General features: G+C 42.3%; 1 protein-coding gene across 2 annotated transcripts in view; it reads left to right on the top strand.

The window, feature by feature from the left end:
* The window catches only part of PPP2R5C (protein phosphatase 2 regulatory subunit B'gamma), a 165,358-nt gene that overhangs the window by 13,552 nt on the left and 133,662 nt on the right, over window positions 1–18,144 (top strand). For both annotated transcript variants that reach the window (XM_088475208.1, XM_088475210.1), the window contains exon 2: window positions 13,122–13,187. In XM_088475208.1, coding sequence (XP_088331334.1) covers window positions 13,122–13,187 — 66 coding nt within the window. The remainder of the gene's footprint in view (window positions 1–13,121; window positions 13,188–18,144) is intronic.

Here is an 18,144-nt window from a genome sequence, read left to right as displayed (position 1 = left end):
TAGCTGTGTATTATATACTACATACTTCCTGCGCACAGCCCTCAGTATGGGTGACCTGTGACAGTGTATATACGGTATATAATGTGCCATCAGATTAGCTGTGTATTATATACTACATACTTCCTGCACACAGTCCTCAGTATGGGTGACCTGTGACAGTGTATACAGTATATAATGTGCCATCAGATTAGCTGTGTATTATATACTACATACTTCCTGCACACAGTCCTCAGTATGGGTGACCTGTGACAGTGTATAATGTGCCATCAGATTAGTGTATTATGTATTACATACTTCCTGAGCACTGTCCTCAGTATGGGTGACCTGTGACAGTGTATATACAGTATATAATGTGCCATCAGATTAGCTGTGTATTATATACTACATACTTCCTGCGCACAGTCCTCAGTATGGGTGACCTGTGACAGTGTATATACGGTATATAATGTGCCATCAGATTAGCTGTGTATTATATACTACATACTTCCTGCACACAGTCCTCAGTATGGGTGACCTGTGACAGTGTATAATGTGCCATCAGATTAGTGTATTATATATTACATACTTCCTGTGCACTGTCCTCAGTATGAGTGACCTGTGACAGTATATAATGTGCCATCAGATTAGCAGTGTATTATATACTACATACTTCCTGCACGCAGTCCTCAGTATGAGTGACCTGTGACAGTGTATATACAGTATATAATGTGCCATCAGATTAGCAGTGTATTATATACTACATACTTCCTGCACGCAGTCCTCAGTATGGGTAACTGTGACAGTGTATATACTGTATATAATGTGCCATCAGATTAGCAGTGTATTATATACTACATACTTCCTGCACACAGTCCTCAGTATGGGTGACCTGTGACTGTGTATATACAGTATATAATGTGCCATCAGATTAGCTGTGTATTATATACTACATACTTCCTGCACACAGTCCTCAGTATGGGTGACCTGTGACAGTGTATATACAGTATATAATATGCCATCAGATTAGCTGTGTATTATATATTACATACTTCCTGCACACAGTCCTCAGTATGGGTGACCTGTGACAGTGTATATACAGTATATAATGTGCCATCAGATTAGCTGTGTATTATATACTACATACTTCTTGCACACAGTCCTCAGTATGGGTGACCTGTGACTGTGTATATACAGTGTATAATGTGCCATCAGATTAGCTGTGTATTATATACTACATACTTCCTGCACACAGTCCTCAGAATGGGTGACCTGTGACAGTGTATAATGTGCCATCAGATTAGTGTATTATGTATTACATACTTCCTGAGCACTCTCCTCAGTATGGGTGACCTGTGACTGTGTATATACAGTGTATAATGTGCCATCAGATTAGCTGTGTATTATATACTACATACTTCCTGCACACAGTCCTCAGTATGGGTGACCTGTGACAGTGTATACAGTATATAATGTGCCATCAAATTAGCTGTGTATTATATACTACATACTTCCTGCACACAGTCCTCAGTATGGGTGACCTGTGACTGTGTATATACAGTGTATAATGTGCCATCAGATTAGCTGTGTATTATATACTACATACTTCCTGCACACAGTCCTCAGTATGGGTGACCTGTGACAGTATACAGTATATAATGTGCTATCAGATTAGCTGTGTATTATATACTACATACTTCCTGCACACAGTCCTCAGTATGGGTGACCTGTGACAGTGTATACAGTATATAATGTGCCATCAGATTAGCTGTGTATTATATACTACATACTTCCTGCGCACAGTCCTCAGTATGGGTGACCTGTGACTGTGTATATACAGTGTATAATGTGCTATCAGATTAGCTGTGTATTATATACTACATACTTCCTGCACACAGTCCTCAGAATGGGTGACCTGTGACAGTGTATAATGTGCCATCAGATTAGTGTATTATGTATTACATACTTCCTGAGCACTCTCCTCAGTATGGGTGACCTGTGACTGTGTATATACAGTGTATAATGTGCCATCAGATTAGCTGTGTATTATATACTACATACTTCCTGCACACAGTCCTCAGTATGGGTGACCTGTGACGGTGTATATACAGTATATAATGTGCCATCAGATTAGCTGTGTATTATATACTACATACTTCCTGCACACAGTCCTCAGTATGGGTGACCTGTGACAGTATACAGTATATAATGTGCTATCAGATTAGCTGTGTATTATATACTACATACTTCCTGCACACAGTCCTCAGTATGGGTGACCTGTGACAGTATACAGTATATAATGTGCCATCAGATTAGCTGTGTATTATATACTACATACTTCTTGCACACAGTCCTCAGTATGGGTGACCTGTGACTGTGTATATACAGTGTATAATGTGCTATCAGATTAGCTGTGTATTATATACTACATACTTCCTGCACACAGTCCTCAGAATGGGTGACCTGTGACAGTGTATAATGTGCCATCAGATTAGTGTATTATGTATTACATACTTCCTGAGCACTCTCCTCAGTATGGGTGACCTGTGACTGTGTATATACAGTGTATAATGTGCCATCAGATTAGCTGTGTATTATATACTACATACTTCCTGCACACAGTCCTCAGTATGGGTGACCTGTGACAGTGTATATACAGTATATAATGTGCCATCAGATTAGCTGTGTATTATATATTACATACTTCCTGCACACAGTCCTCAGTATGGGTGACCTGTGACAGTGTATATACAGTATATAATGTGCCATCAGATTAGCTGTGTATTATATACTACATACTTCTTGCACACAGTCCTCAGTATGGGTGACCTGTGACTGTGTATATACAGTGTATAATGTGCCATCAGATTAGCTGTGTATTATATACTACATACTTCCTGCACACAGTCCTCAGAATGGGTGACCTGTGACAGTGTATAATGTGCCATCAGATTAGTGTATTATGTATTACATACTTCCTGAGCACTCTCCTCAGTATGGGTGACCTGTGACTGTGTATATACAGTGTATAATGTGCCATCAGATTAGCTGTGTATTATATACTACATACTTCCTGCACACAGTCCTCAGTATGGGTGACCTGTGACAGTGTATATACAGTATATAATGTGCCATCAGATTAGCTGTGTATTATATACTACATACTTCCTGCACACAGTCCTCAGTATGGGTGACCTGTGACAGTATACAGTATATAATGTGCTATCAGATTAGCTGTGTATTATATACTACATACTTCCTGCACACAGTCCTCAGTATGGGTGACCTGTGACAGTGTATACAGTATATAATGTGCCATCAAATTAGCTGTGTATTATATACTACATACTTCCTGCACACAGTCCTCAGTATGGGTGACCTGTGACTGTGTATATACAGTGTATAATGTGCCATCAGATTAGCTGTGTATTATATACTACATACTTCCTGCACACAGTCCTCAGTATGGGTGACCTGTGACAGTGTATATACAGTATATAATGTGCCATCAGATTAGCTGTGTATTATATACTACATACTTCCTGCACACAGTCCTCAGTATGGGTGACCTGTGACAGTATACAGTATATAATGTGCTATCAGATTAGCTTTGTATTATATACTACATACTTCCTGCACACAGTCCTCAGTATGGGTGACCTGTGACAGTATACAGTATATAATGTGCCATCAGATTAGCTGTGTATTATATACTACATACTTCTTGCACACAGTCCTCAGTATGGGTGACCTGTGACTGTGTATATACAGTGTATAATGTGCTATCAGATTAGCTGTGTATTATATACTACATACTTCCTGCACACAGTCCTCAGAATGGGTGACCTGTGACAGTGTATAATGTGCCATCAGATTAGTGTATTATGTATTACATACTTCCTGAGCACTCTCCTCAGTATGGGTGACCTGTGACTGTGTATATACAGTGTATAATGTGCCATCAGATTAGCTGTGTATTATATACTACATACTTCCTGCACACAGTCCTCAGTATGGGTGACCTGTGACGGTGTATATACAGTATATAATGTGCCATCAGATTAGCTGTGTATTATATACTACATACTTCCTGCACACAGTCCTCAGTATGGGTGACCTGTGACAGTATACAGTATATAATGTGCTATCAGATTAGCTGTGTATTATATACTACATACTTCCTGCACACAGTCCTCAGTATGGGTGACCTGTGACAGTATACAGTATATAATGTGCCATCAGATTAGCTGTGTATTATATACTACATACTTCTTGCACACAGTCCTCAGTATGGGTGACCTGTGACTGTGTATATACAGTGTATAATGTGCTATCAGATTAGCTGTGTATTATATACTACATACTTCCTGCACACAGTCCTCAGAATGGGTGACCTGTGACAGTGTATAATGTGCCATCAGATTAGTGTATTATGTATTACATACTTCCTGAGCACTCTCCTCAGTATGGGTGACCTGTGACTGTGTATATACAGTGTATAATGTGCCATCAGATTAGCTGTGTATTATATACTACATACTTCCTGCACACAGTCCTCAGTATGGGTGACCTGTGACAGTGTATATACAGTATATAATGTGCCATCAGATTAGCTGTGTATTATATATTACATACTTCCTGCACACAGTCCTCAGTATGGGTGACCTGTGACAGTGTATATACAGTATATAATGTGCCATCAGATTAGCTGTGTATTATATACTACATACTTCTTGCACACAGTCCTCAGTATGGGTGACCTGTGACTGTGTATATACAGTGTATAATGTGCCATCAGATTAGCTGTGTATTATATACTACATACTTCCTGCACACAGTCCTCAGAATGGGTGACCTGTGACAGTGTATAATGTGCCATCAGATTAGTGTATTATGTATTACATACTTCCTGAGCACTCTCCTCAGTATGGGTGACCTGTGACTGTGTATATACAGTGTATAATGTGCCATCAGATTAGCTGTGTATTATATACTACATACTTCCTGCACACAGTCCTCAGTATGGGTGACCTGTGACAGTGTATATACAGTATATAATGTGCCATCAGATTAGCTGTGTATTATATACTACATACTTCCTGCACACAGTCCTCAGTATGGGTGACCTGTGACAGTATACAGTATATAATGTGCTATCAGATTAGCTGTGTATTATATACTACATACTTCCTGCACACAGTCCTCAGTATGGGTGACCTGTGACAGTGTATACAGTATATAATGTGCCATCAAATTAGCTGTGTATTATATACTACATACTTCCTGCACACAGTCCTCAGTATGGGTGACCTGTGACTGTGTATATACAGTGTATAATGTGCCATCAGATTAGCTGTGTATTATATACTACATACTTCCTGCACACAGTCCTCAGTATGGGTGACCTGTGACAGTGTATATACAGTATATAATGTGCCATCAGATTAGCTGTGTATTATATACTACATACTTCCTGCACACAGTCCTCAGTATGGGTGACCTGTGACAGTATACAGTATATAATGTGCTATCAGATTAGCTTTGTATTATATACTACATACTTCCTGCACACAGTCCTCAGTATGGGTGACCTGTGACAGTATACAGTATATAATGTGCCATCAGATTAGCTGTGTATTATATACTACATACTTCTTGCACACAGTCCTCAGTATGGGTGACCTGTGACTGTGTATATACAGTGTATAATGTGCTATCAGATTAGCTGTGTATTATATACTACATACTTCCTGCACACAGTCCTCAGAATGGGTGACCTGTGACAGTGTATAATGTGCCATCAGATTAGTGTATTATGTATTACATACTTCCTGAGCACTCTCCTCAGTATGGGTGACCTGTGACTGTGTATATACAGTGTATAATGTGCCATCAGATTAGCTGTGTATTATATACTACATACTTCCTGCACACAGTCCTCAGTATGGGTGACCTGTGACAGTGTATATACAGTATATAATGTGCCATCAGATTAGCTGTGTATTATATACTACATACTTCCTGCACACAGTCCTCAGTATGGGTGACCTGTGACAGTATACAGTATATAATGTACTATCAGATTAGCTGTGTATTATATACTACATACTTCCTGCACACAGTCCTCAGTATGGGTGACCTGTGACAGTGTATACAGTATATAATGTGCCATCAGATTAGCTGTGTATTATATACTACATACTTCCTGCACACAGTCCTCAGTATGGGTGACCTGTGACAGTATATAATGTGCCATCAGATTAGCTGTGTATTATATATTACATACTTCCTGCACACAGTCCTCAGTATGAGTGACCTGTGACAGTGTATATACAGTATATAATGTGCCATCAGATTAGCAGTGTATTATATACTACATACTTCCTGCACGCAGTCCTCAGTATGGGTGTCCTCTGACAGTGTATATACAGTATATAATGTGCCATCAGATTAGCAGTGTATTATATACTACATACTTCCTGCACGCAGTCCTCAGTATGGGTAACTGTGACAGTGTATATACTGTATATAATGTGCCATCAGATTAGCAGTGTATTATATACTACATACTTCCTGCACACAGTCCTCAGTATGGGTGACCTGTGACAGTGTATATACAGTATATAATGTGCCATCAGATTAGCTGTGTATTATATACTACATACTTCCTGCACACAGTCCTCAGTATGGGTGACCTGTGACAGTGTATATACAGTATATAATGTGCCATCAGATTAGCTGTGTATTATATACTACATACTTCTTGCACACAGTCCTCAGTATGGGTGACCTGTGACTGTGTATATACAGTGTATAATGTGCCATCAGATTAGCTGTGTATTATATACTACATACTTCCTGCACACAGTCCTCAGTATGGGTGACCTGTGACAGTATACAGTATATAATGTGCTATCAGATTAGCTGTGTATTATATACTACATACTTCCTGCACACAGTCCTCAGTATGGGTGACCTGTGACAGTATACAGTATATAATGTGCCATCAGATTAGCTGTGTATTATATACTACATACTTCTTGCACACAGTCCTCAGTATGGGTGACCTGTGACTGTGTATATACAGTGTATAATGTGCTATCAGATTAGCTGTGTATTATATACTACATACTTCCTGCACACAGTCCTCAGAATGGGTGACCTGTGACAGTGTATAATGTGCCATCAGATTAGTGTATTATGTATTACATACTTCCTGAGCACTCTCCTCAGTATGGGTGACCTGTGACTGTGTATATACAGTGTATAATGTGCCATCAGATTAGCTGTGTATTATATACTACATACTTCCTGCACACAGTCCTCAGTATGGGTGACCTGTGACAGTGTATATACAGTATATAATGTGCCATCAGATTAGCTGTGTATTATATATTACATACTTCCTGCACACAGTCCTCAGTATGGGTGACCTGTGACAGTGTATATACAGTATATAATGTGCCATCAGATTAGCTGTGTATTATATACTACATACTTCTTGCACACAGTCCTCAGTATGGGTGACCTGTGACTGTGTATATACAGTGTATAATGTGCCATCAGATTAGCTGTGTATTATATACTACATACTTCCTGCACACAGTCCTCAGAATGGGTGACCTGTGACAGTGTATAATGTGCCATCAGATTAGTGTATTATGTATTACATACTTCCTGAGCACTCTCCTCAGTATGGGTGACCTGTGACTGTGTATATACAGTGTATAATGTGCCATCAGATTAGCTGTGTATTATATACTACATACTTCCTGCACACAGTCCTCAGTATGGGTGACCTGTGACAGTGTATATACAGTATATAATGTGCCATCAGATTAGCTGTGTATTATATACTACATACTTCCTGCACACAGTCCTCAGTATGGGTGACCTGTGACAGTATACAGTATATAATGTGCTATCAGATTAGCTGTGTATTATATACTACATACTTCCTGCACACAGTCCTCAGTATGGGTGACCTGTGACAGTATATAGTATATAATGTGCCATCAGATTAGCTGTGTATTATATACTACATACTTCCTGCACACAGTCCTCAGTATGAGTGACCTGTGACAGTGTATATACAGTATATAATGTGCCATCAGATTAGCAGTGTATTATATACTACATACTTCCTGCACGCAGTCCTCAGTATGGGTAACTGTGACAGTGTATATACTGTATATAATGTGCCATCAGATTAGCAGTGTATTATATACTACATACTTCCTGCACACAGTCCTCAGTATGGGTGACCTGTGACAGTGTATAATGTGCCATCAGATTAGTGTATTATATATTACATACTTCCTGTGCACTGTCCTCAGTATGAGTGACCTGTGACAGTATATAATGTGCCATCAGATTAGCAGTGTATTATATACTACATACTTCCTGCACGCAGTCCTCAGTATGAGTGACCTGTGACAGTGTATATACAGTATATAATGTGCCATCAGATTAGCAGTGTATTATATACTACATACTTCCTGCACGCAGTCCTCTGTATGGGTAACTGTGACAGTGTATATACTGTATATAATGTGCCATCAGATTAGCAGTGTATTATATACTACATACTTCCTGCACACAGTCCTCAGTATGGGTGACCTGTGACAGTGTATATACAGTATATAATGTGCCATCAGATTAGCTGTGTATTATATACTACATACTTCCTGCACACAGTCCTCAGTATGGGTGACCTGTGACAGTATACAGTATATAATGTGCCATCAGATTAGCTGTGTATTATATACTACATACTTCCTGCACACAGTCCTCAGTATGGGTGACCTGTGACAGTATACAGTATATAATGTGCCATCAGATTAGCTGTGTATTATATACTACATACTTCTTGCACACAGTCCTCAGTATGGGTGACCTGTGACTGTGTATATACAGTGTATAATGTGCTATCAGATTAGCTGTGTATTATATACTACATACTTCCTGCACACAGTCCTCAGAATGGGTGACCTGTGACAGTGTATAATGTGCCATCAGATTAGTGTATTATGTATTACATACTTCCTGAGCACTCTCCTCAGTATGGGTGACCTGTGACTGTGTATATACAGTGTATAATGTGCCATCAGATTAGCTGTGTATTATATACTACATACTTCCTGCACACAGTCCTCAGTATGGGTGACCTGTGACAGTGTATATACAGTATATAATGTGCCATCAGATTAGCTGTGTATTATATATTACATACTTCCTGCACACAGTCCTCAGTATGGGTGACCTGTGACAGTGTATATACAGTATATAATGTGCCATCAGATTAGCTGTGTATTATATACTACATACTTCTTGCACACAGTCCTCAGTATGGGTGACCTGTGACTGTGTATATACAGTGTATAATGTGCCATCAGATTAGCTGTGTATTATATACTACATACTTCCTGCAAACAGTCCTCAGTATGGGTGACCTGTGACAGTGTATATACAGTATATAATGTGCCATCAGATTAGCTGTGTATTATATACTACATACTTCCTGCACACAGTCCTCAGTATGGGTGACCTGTGACAGTATACAGTATATAATGTGCTATCAGATTAGCTGTGTATTATATACTACATACTTCCTGCACACAGTCCTCAGTATGGGTGACCTGTGACAGTATACAGTATATAATGTGCCATCAGATTAGCTGTGTATTATATACTACATACTTCTTGCACACAGTCCTCAGTATGGGTGACCTGTGACTGTGTATATACAGTGTATAATGTGCTATCAGATTAGCTGTGTATTATATACTACATACTTCCTGCACACAGTCCTCAGAATGGGTGACCTGTGACAGTGTATAATGTGCCATCAGATTAGTGTATTATGTATTACATACTTCCTGAGCACTCTCCTCAGTATGGGTGACCTGTGACTGTGTATATACAGTGTATAATGTGCCATCAGATTAGCTGTGTATTATATACTACATACTTCCTGCACACAGTCCTCAGTATGGGTGACCTGTGACAGTGTATATACAGTATATAATGTGCCATCAGATTAGCTGTGTATTATATACTACATACTTCCTGCACACAGTCCTCAGTATGGGTGACCTGTGACAGTATACAGTATATAATGTGCTATCAGATTAGCTGTGTATTATATACTACATACTTCCTGCACACAGTCCTCAGTATGGGTGACCTGTGACAGTGTATACAGTATATAATGTGCCATCAGATTAGCTGTGTATTATATACTACATACTTCCTGCACACAGTCCTCAGTATGGGTGACCTGTGACGGTGTATAATGTGCCATCAGATTAGTGTATTATGTATTACATACTTCCTGAGCACTGTCCTCAGTATGGGTGACCTGTGACAGTGTATATACAGTATATAATGTGCCATCAGATTAGCTGTGTATTATATACTACATACTTCCTGCGCACAGTCCTCAGTATGGGTGACCTGTGACAGTGTATAATGTGCCATCAGATTAGTGTATTATATATTACATACTTCCTGTGCACTGTCCTCAGTATGAGTGACCTGTGACAGTATATAATGTGCCATCAGATTAGCTGTGTATTATATATTACATACTTCCTGCACACAGTCCTCAGTATGAGTGACCTGTGACAGTGTATATACAGTATATAATGTGCCATCAGATTAGCAGTGTATTATATACTACATACTTCCTGCACGCAGTCCTCAGTATGGGTAACTGTGACAGTGTATATACTGTATATAATGTGCCATCAGATTAGCAGTGTATTATATACTACATACTTCCTGCACACAGTCCTCAGTATGGGTGACCTGTAACAGTGTATAATGTGCCATCAGATTAGTGTATTATATATTACATACTTCCTGTGCACTGTCCTCAGTATGAGTGACCTGTGACAGTATATAATGTGCCATCAGATTAGCTGTGTATTATATACTACATACTTCCTGCACGCAGTCCTCAGTATGAGTGACCTGTGACAGTGTATATACAGTATATAATGTGCCATCAGATTAGCAGTGTATTATATACTACATACTTCCTGCACGCAGTCCTCTGTATGGGTAACTGTGACAGTGTATATACTGTATATAATGTGCCATCAGATTAGCAGTGTATTATATACTACATACTTCCTGCACACAGTCCTCAGTATGGGTGACCTGTGACAGTGTATATACAGTATATAATGTGCCATCAGATTAGCTGTGTATTATATACTACATACTTCCTGCACACAGTCCTCAGTATGGGTGACCTGTGACAGTGTATATACAGTATATAATGTGCCATCAGATTAGCTGTGTATTATATACTACATACTTCTTGCACACAGTCCTCAGTATGGGTGACCTGTGACTGTGTATATACAGTGTATAATGTGCCATCAGATTAGCTGTGTATTATATACTACATACTTCCTGCACACAGTCCTCAGTATGGGTGACCTGTGACAGTATACAGTATATAATGTGCTATCAGATTAGCTGTGTATTATATACTACATACTTCCTGCACACAGTCCTCAGTATGGGTGACCTGTGACAGTGTATATACAGTGTATAATGCACATCTCACAAATACAGCTTTGCAGAATATGGTAATGTCTATTTCCATCCTGGAATTAGACAGTGGAATAATAGGTTATTTAGCTATATCTGATTGTGTATATAATTCTCTGCATGGTCTGCTGTGTTATAGACATGAGCTGTTTTATTTGTGTAATGAAGGTACCTACAGTATATAGCAGTCTGCTTCCTACACAATATGCCTATGACCGCTTAGTATGTGCTATGTACAGACATCACATTAATGTACAGAGCCTTGTGGTGATGTGTGTTTAATGGGATCCATTCTCCTGAGTTCTGTGTTTCGAGTGCAACGTAATCTTTATTTTCTTTTAATTCTTACGACCAAATGTAACATGAGGCAGGATAGACACTAAATTTAAAACGGCAATTTATAGGCAAAATCAACCTGGTTTTGCATTCATAGTAATTGGTGGTTTAAATCTAAAGTCTATCTCACCTGACTGACGCCTGCTCCCGCCTATGACATTTGTAGCTATATCTATCACCTAATGCTGGTGGCCTAGACCAGTGTTGGCTAACCTTGACACTCCAGCTGTTATGGAACTACATAACCCAGCATGCACTGCTACAGTTTTGCTATTAGGGCATGCTAAAACTATGGCAGGGCATGCTGGGATATATAGTTCAACAACAGCTGGAGTGTCAAGGTTAGCCAACACTGGCCTAGACGGTGTATTGTATGATATGCCTGTGTGTGAGGCCCTATTTATTACATTGCTTACTTGCTCCTTATACTCATTTCCTCAGTCCATAAAAAGTGTTTTTTGAATGGGAAAAATGTTTTTGTATATAAGACAGCAGCAGCAGCAGCAAGTGCAGATCCCTTACAGTGAGGTTTTATCCCCAAATGAATCTCTGGTGCTACAGAGCCCTCATGGTAAATAAGAGCCACAATCACAGCGTGGGAAAGGTCAGCACCTGAGAGCCTGCAGGGTCCTGTCCCTCATTATACTGCAATATATACATGAAGCTGTAGCTGGGTGTAAGCAGTAGATTATCTCGCATTATTTAGAGACACTTGCAGATATAGGTCATTTGCTGGCTGAACACTTAAATCATTCTTAAATACTGTGAATATTATTGTGCACTTGTTGGCTGGACATAGGTATACTTGTGTCCCGCAATGTTCCTGCTGTCCAAACCGTGCCCGGCCTCTTACAGATGGAGGCGGCATCTCCGATGGGAGGGAGATCAGTGACTGTCAGTGTATCTGACCTGAGGCACAGTCTCAGATCTCCCTCCATCAGAGATCCCCCACCTTTAAGAGGCCGGCCCCATCACATGGCTACCTCAGAGCGAGCTATCGGTATAACGTAACCAACGCTGCGGGTAAATGACCGACGCAGAGCTCAGCCAATAACGCTCCATTGATAGGCTAGCTCTGGGGGAGCGATCTGATTGGTGCAGTCATAGTGCTGGGTGGAATGTAAAAGAGCCAGGTGGAGCACCCATGTAAATGATGCTGTGGAGAACTCTCATATATGTGATTATTAATATTACTAATGGCATTCAGAGCTTGCTGATTAACCATATATATTACACATGTATTTAAGGATCCTCCAAAAGCCGGGAAAAGTGGCAAAAGTGGAAAAGAAGGGCAAGAAAATCCGGAACATGAAGTAAGTATGGGCAGCATTGCATGTAGGCCGTGGCATTTACTGTGTATCCTGGTTTGGGCTGACCTGTAGTGATTAGCGTGCGAGGCGAGGAGTTGTGACTGTGCATAGCCGTATTCAGCAAGTGAGGAGAAGACCTAGCACCACCTCCAGTACACAGAGGATTCACTTATACCCATTGTGTTATTTATATGGCTGTTTCCATTCACAACATGTAAGGCCTACAGCGTGTGCTTGCTACATGTAAGGCCTACAGGGTGTGCTTGCTACATGTAAGGCCTACAGGGTGTGCTTGCTACATGTAAGGCCTACAGGGTGTGCTTGCTACATGTAAGGCCTACAGGGTGTGCTTGCTACATGTAAGGCCTACAGGGTGTGCTTGCTACATGTAAGGCCTACAGCGTGTGCTTGCTACATGTAAGGCCTACAGCGTGTGCTTGCTACATGTAAGGCCTACAGGGTGTGCCTGCTACATGTAAGGCCTACAGGGTGTGCTTGCTACATGTAAGGCCTACAGGGTGTGCTTGCTACATATAAAACTAAAAATTCTCTAATTTCAATTGAAACTTGCTGAACAACAAATATTGAAAATAAAAGATTCTCTATCTCCCACCTGTGTCTCTGAGCAGTAAACATACCAGCAGGACACGCTGTAAGGCTGTGTATTCCCTGACATTGTGGCAAACAGTGCAACAAGCCAGAAACGCTCACTGGGTGGCTGCAAGGAATAAATCTCCCAACAGCCGCCAACCAGAACGGGACCTCCCCGGCCCCTCTGTATCCCACCCCCAGTGTCTGCCCTGATCGCTGCTGATCAATGACAGGACCCATCACCCGGCGCCTGCAGATGGCCCGATATGCTGTTTATTTATATTAAGACCAATATTAATGTTGTGTTTCCTATATATGTGTGTGTATAGGGTTTGGACACACCTTCTCATTCAATGGTTTTTGTTTGTTGAAAATCATGTAAATATAGTAGATTGATACTGAAGACATGAAAACTGTGAAAGATCTCATATGAAATTATGTTGTAAAAAAAAAAATGGTAAGCAAATCAAAATATATTTTATATTTTAGATTCCTCAAAGTGGTTTCTCTTTCATCCACTAGGGGACACTGGAGGTGCTTACGCTGGGTATAGAGGCGTGGATAACTGGAGCCGGCACTTAAAATAATTTAGAAGTGTGAAGCTCCTCCCTCTCTATTCCCCACCAGCCCTCAGTTTAGAAAATGTGCCTCTAGGAGCTGGTCACAACCTGATGTGCTCCAGCAATACATTTTATTTTATACATCTTTTACACTCCTATAGGTACCCTTCGCCACCTATCTAAAAGGTGGGGTCCGGGTACCTGGTGCCCTGGTAACACCAGGAAGGAGTGCACAGGGCTCATTACAAGAGCTCCTGACAGTTCCTTACCGCCACAGCAGGTCTCCACACAAGAACAGAAGACTCTGCTGACCTGCCGAGAGAGACTACAGGGGACACGCAGTGAGTAACAAGCTGTGCATCCCCCAGCTCCTGCCCCCGCTGCCCGGCACTGACACAGCATACTGCGCTGTGTTACTGTGTGCATAGCGCTGTTAGATAGCGCTGCAGGGTCCCGCTGTCAGCGCTGCCCTGCGCTGTGTTATAGATACATTAGCGTGGGCTCTCTCTATGCGGCAAGCGGCTGTAGATAACAGCGTGGCTGCCGTTTATTAACTCTTAAATGCCTGCATCTCTCCCTTATACAGGAAGAGTGCAGCAGATCTGAAGGCTGGATTCTTTGGCTCCCCATTCCTGGCTACAGCAGCTACAAGTTAAGCAGAGGCTGTGCATAATACACTGGGGGTGCAGGGAATCTGATCTGTGGGAGGGAGTGGGGTGTATCTCCTCCTCTGTGTACCAAGTCAGCCTTCTGTTTTTCTTTACTTCTGTATATACTCTGTCCCTCTGTGTGTGGTGACTGTGTGTATTCATGTCAAACAGAACAAAAGCCTCTCAAAGGATGTTTGTTTGTTCTAGGTGTAACAACAAACTATCCAAGCCGCATGCTGCTGGGTCCATGTTATGTGATGCTTGTATAGCAATTGATCCACCTGTGGCTAATACTGCCTCACCTGCGCCTACATGGGCCACTGACATGGTAGGAGTAATGACAGATTTAACGTCTGAGTTAGCCGAGGCACGTAAGTCTCAGCCTCCCTGGGTTGCTGGGCTAACCAAGTCTCTAGACACCCTGGTACAGGTAATGGGTACAGCTGTGTCTGCACCCTCCACTTCCTTACAGGGACCGACACAAAAGCGTCCTTTATCGACTATTCTCCAGTCAGAAGAGTCTGACGAGGAATTCCTTGCTACGGAGGATACTGAGGAAGGGGAATTGGAGGAAGCATTACAGGACGATACCCCTCTAGAGTTAGAGTCCACCTCTCCCGGGGTGGAATCTTAATTTTGGGTGCCAGAAAAATCCTTAACTTACCTGAGGATGTCATTCCTGCATCCCAGGAGTGTGTATTATTTCATGAACAACCAAAGAGTTCGGCGGTTTTTCCGTTCAACAGCTCTCAGTGGCCTGGAAGCAACCGGATAAACTGTTCCAAATTCTGCGCCGGTTTCCTTCTAGCTACCCTTTTCCATCATCCATGATGGAGAAGTGGGAAACACCCCTTCCACACCGTCTCCCGTCTTTCTAAAAAAAAAAAACAGCACTCCCAGTACCGGGAGCTACAGTACTAAGATCCTTCGGATCGTAAATTGGAGACAACGCTAAGATCTATTTATACTGCAGCGGGTGCTCAACTTTTACTGCTTGGGTTAACAAAGCGGTGGTTTGCTGGGCTGACCAGTTGATTACAGGTTTGGACTCGGGTACTTCTAGAGCAGAGTTACGCTTACTAGCTGAACATATCCGCGAGTCTGCAGTTTACTTGGGAGAAGCGTCAAAAGACATCAGTCAGATTAGTGCTCGCATATCTGCTTCTGCTATTTCGGGCCGCAGAGCCCTCTGGTTGCGCTCCTGGCATGCGGACGCAGAATCCAAGCGTGCGGTGGAGGGTTTACCATTCAATGGCGACATGCTGTTTGGCCCGGAATTAGACAAATGGATATCCCAGGCCACGGGGGCTAAGTCTTCCTTCCTCCCGTCAACTGCACTGGCTCCCAGACGATCTTACACTGGACCTTCCTTTCATTCCTTACGTGCGCTACATTCCTTTCGTGGTAGAGCCAGAGGTGCTCCCTCCCAAGCAAGAGGTGGCAGAGGTAGAGGTCGCCCACACTCGGTTGCACGTAGACAGGAGACTAAGCCAGCTGAAAAACAGGTGGCATGACTGTCTTCCATCACACCTGGGACCACCTACAGTGGGAGGCCGCCTGCAAAGATTTCAACAAGTTTGGAACCAGACATCTCCAGAGCCGTGGATCCGCAGACTAATTTCACTGGGGTACCGAATAGAGTTCGAGGTCCCCTCTCCACCTCGGTTCTTCACTACAAGTCTGCCAATACCTGCAGACAAGGCCAGGGTTCTACAGGAGTCTATCCAGTCTCTAGTAGTATCATCTGTGCTAGTCCCCGTTCCAGAACATCAACGAGGTATGGGGTTTTACTCAAACCTGTTTGTAGTACCCAAACCGGATGGATCGGTCAGGCCCATCTTGAACCTCAAGTCATTGAACCTGTATCTGAAGATGTATCGGTTCAAAATGGAGTCTCTGCAGTCCGTTATTGCGAGCTTGGAACCAGGAGAGTTCCTATTATCCATGGATATCAACGATGCTTATCTCCACGTTCCCATTTGGGAACCACACCAAGCCTTTCTGCGTTTCGCCATATTGAAGGATCATTATCAGTTTCGGGCATTGCCGTCCGGGTTATCCTCGGCTCCCCGCATCTTCACCAAACTCATGTCAGTTATGATTGCTCTCCTTCGGTCATCGGGAGTGAACATAATCCCTTATTTGGACGACCTGTTACTCAAGGCGCAGTCGGTATCTCTTCTTACAAGTCATGCCTTACTGACATATCAGACTCTAATCCAACACTGTTGGATAATAAACTTCAAGAAATCAAATCTCAATCCGTCCCAGAAGCTCCTGTTTCTGGGCATGATCTTAGATACGGCATCACAGAGGATCTTCCTTCCAGTAGACAAGGCCCGGGATATCCGGTTGTTAGTTCAGCTGGTCCTCAGACCAAAGAGGGTGTCCCTCCTTCTTTGTCTGCGTCTCCTGGGGAAGATGGTAGCGGCCTTCGAGGCAATACAGTTCGGGCGGTTCCACTCCAGGGTGTTTCAGCTGGACCTACTAACACAGGGGTCAGGGTCTCATCTGCTCCTACCTCGCCAGATCCGTCTGAGCCCAGCTACCAGAGTGGCCCTTCTCTGGTGGACACAATCCAACAATCTTCTTGCGGGCCGTAGATTCGGAGTGTGGGACTGGATCATCGTAACAACGGATGCCAGCCTTCGAGGATGGGGAGCTGTAGTCCTCGATTATCATTTCCAGGGTCGATGGTCCCCTCTAGAACAAAAGTGGCCCATAAATGTGTTGGAACTCAGAGCGATCTACAATGCTCTGATAGAAGCAACAGAGTTTCTAAGAACTCGTCCGGTAAGAGTTCAGTCCGACAACGCGACGGCCGTCGCATACATCAACCGCCAAGAAGGGACTCTTGAGTCGCATGGCCATGCGAGAAGTAACTCAGATTCTCAGGTGGTCCGAGAGCCAGTCATTAATCCTGTCGGCGGTATTCATCCCGGGTGTGGATAACTGGGAAGCAGATTACCTAAGCCGACAGAATATCCACCCCGGGGAATGGAAGCTTCATCCAGATGTGTTCAACGCGCTGATACGTCGATGGGGATGTCCTCAAGTGGACCTCATGGCGTCACGATTGAATCGTCAGCTCCCGGTATACGTGTCAAGAACTCGAGATCCGCAGGCAGTGGCAGTAGACGCTCTGACAGTTCCATGGAA

Source organism: Taudactylus pleione, unplaced genomic scaffold (genome assembly GCF_031769625.1).
Source record: "Taudactylus pleione unplaced genomic scaffold, aTauple2 ptg000166l, whole genome shotgun sequence".
Lineage (NCBI taxonomy): Eukaryota > Metazoa > Chordata > Amphibia > Anura > Myobatrachidae > Taudactylus > Taudactylus pleione.
Note: the sequence above shows the minus strand (reverse complement) of the source record. Positions and strands in the feature narration are given on the sequence as shown.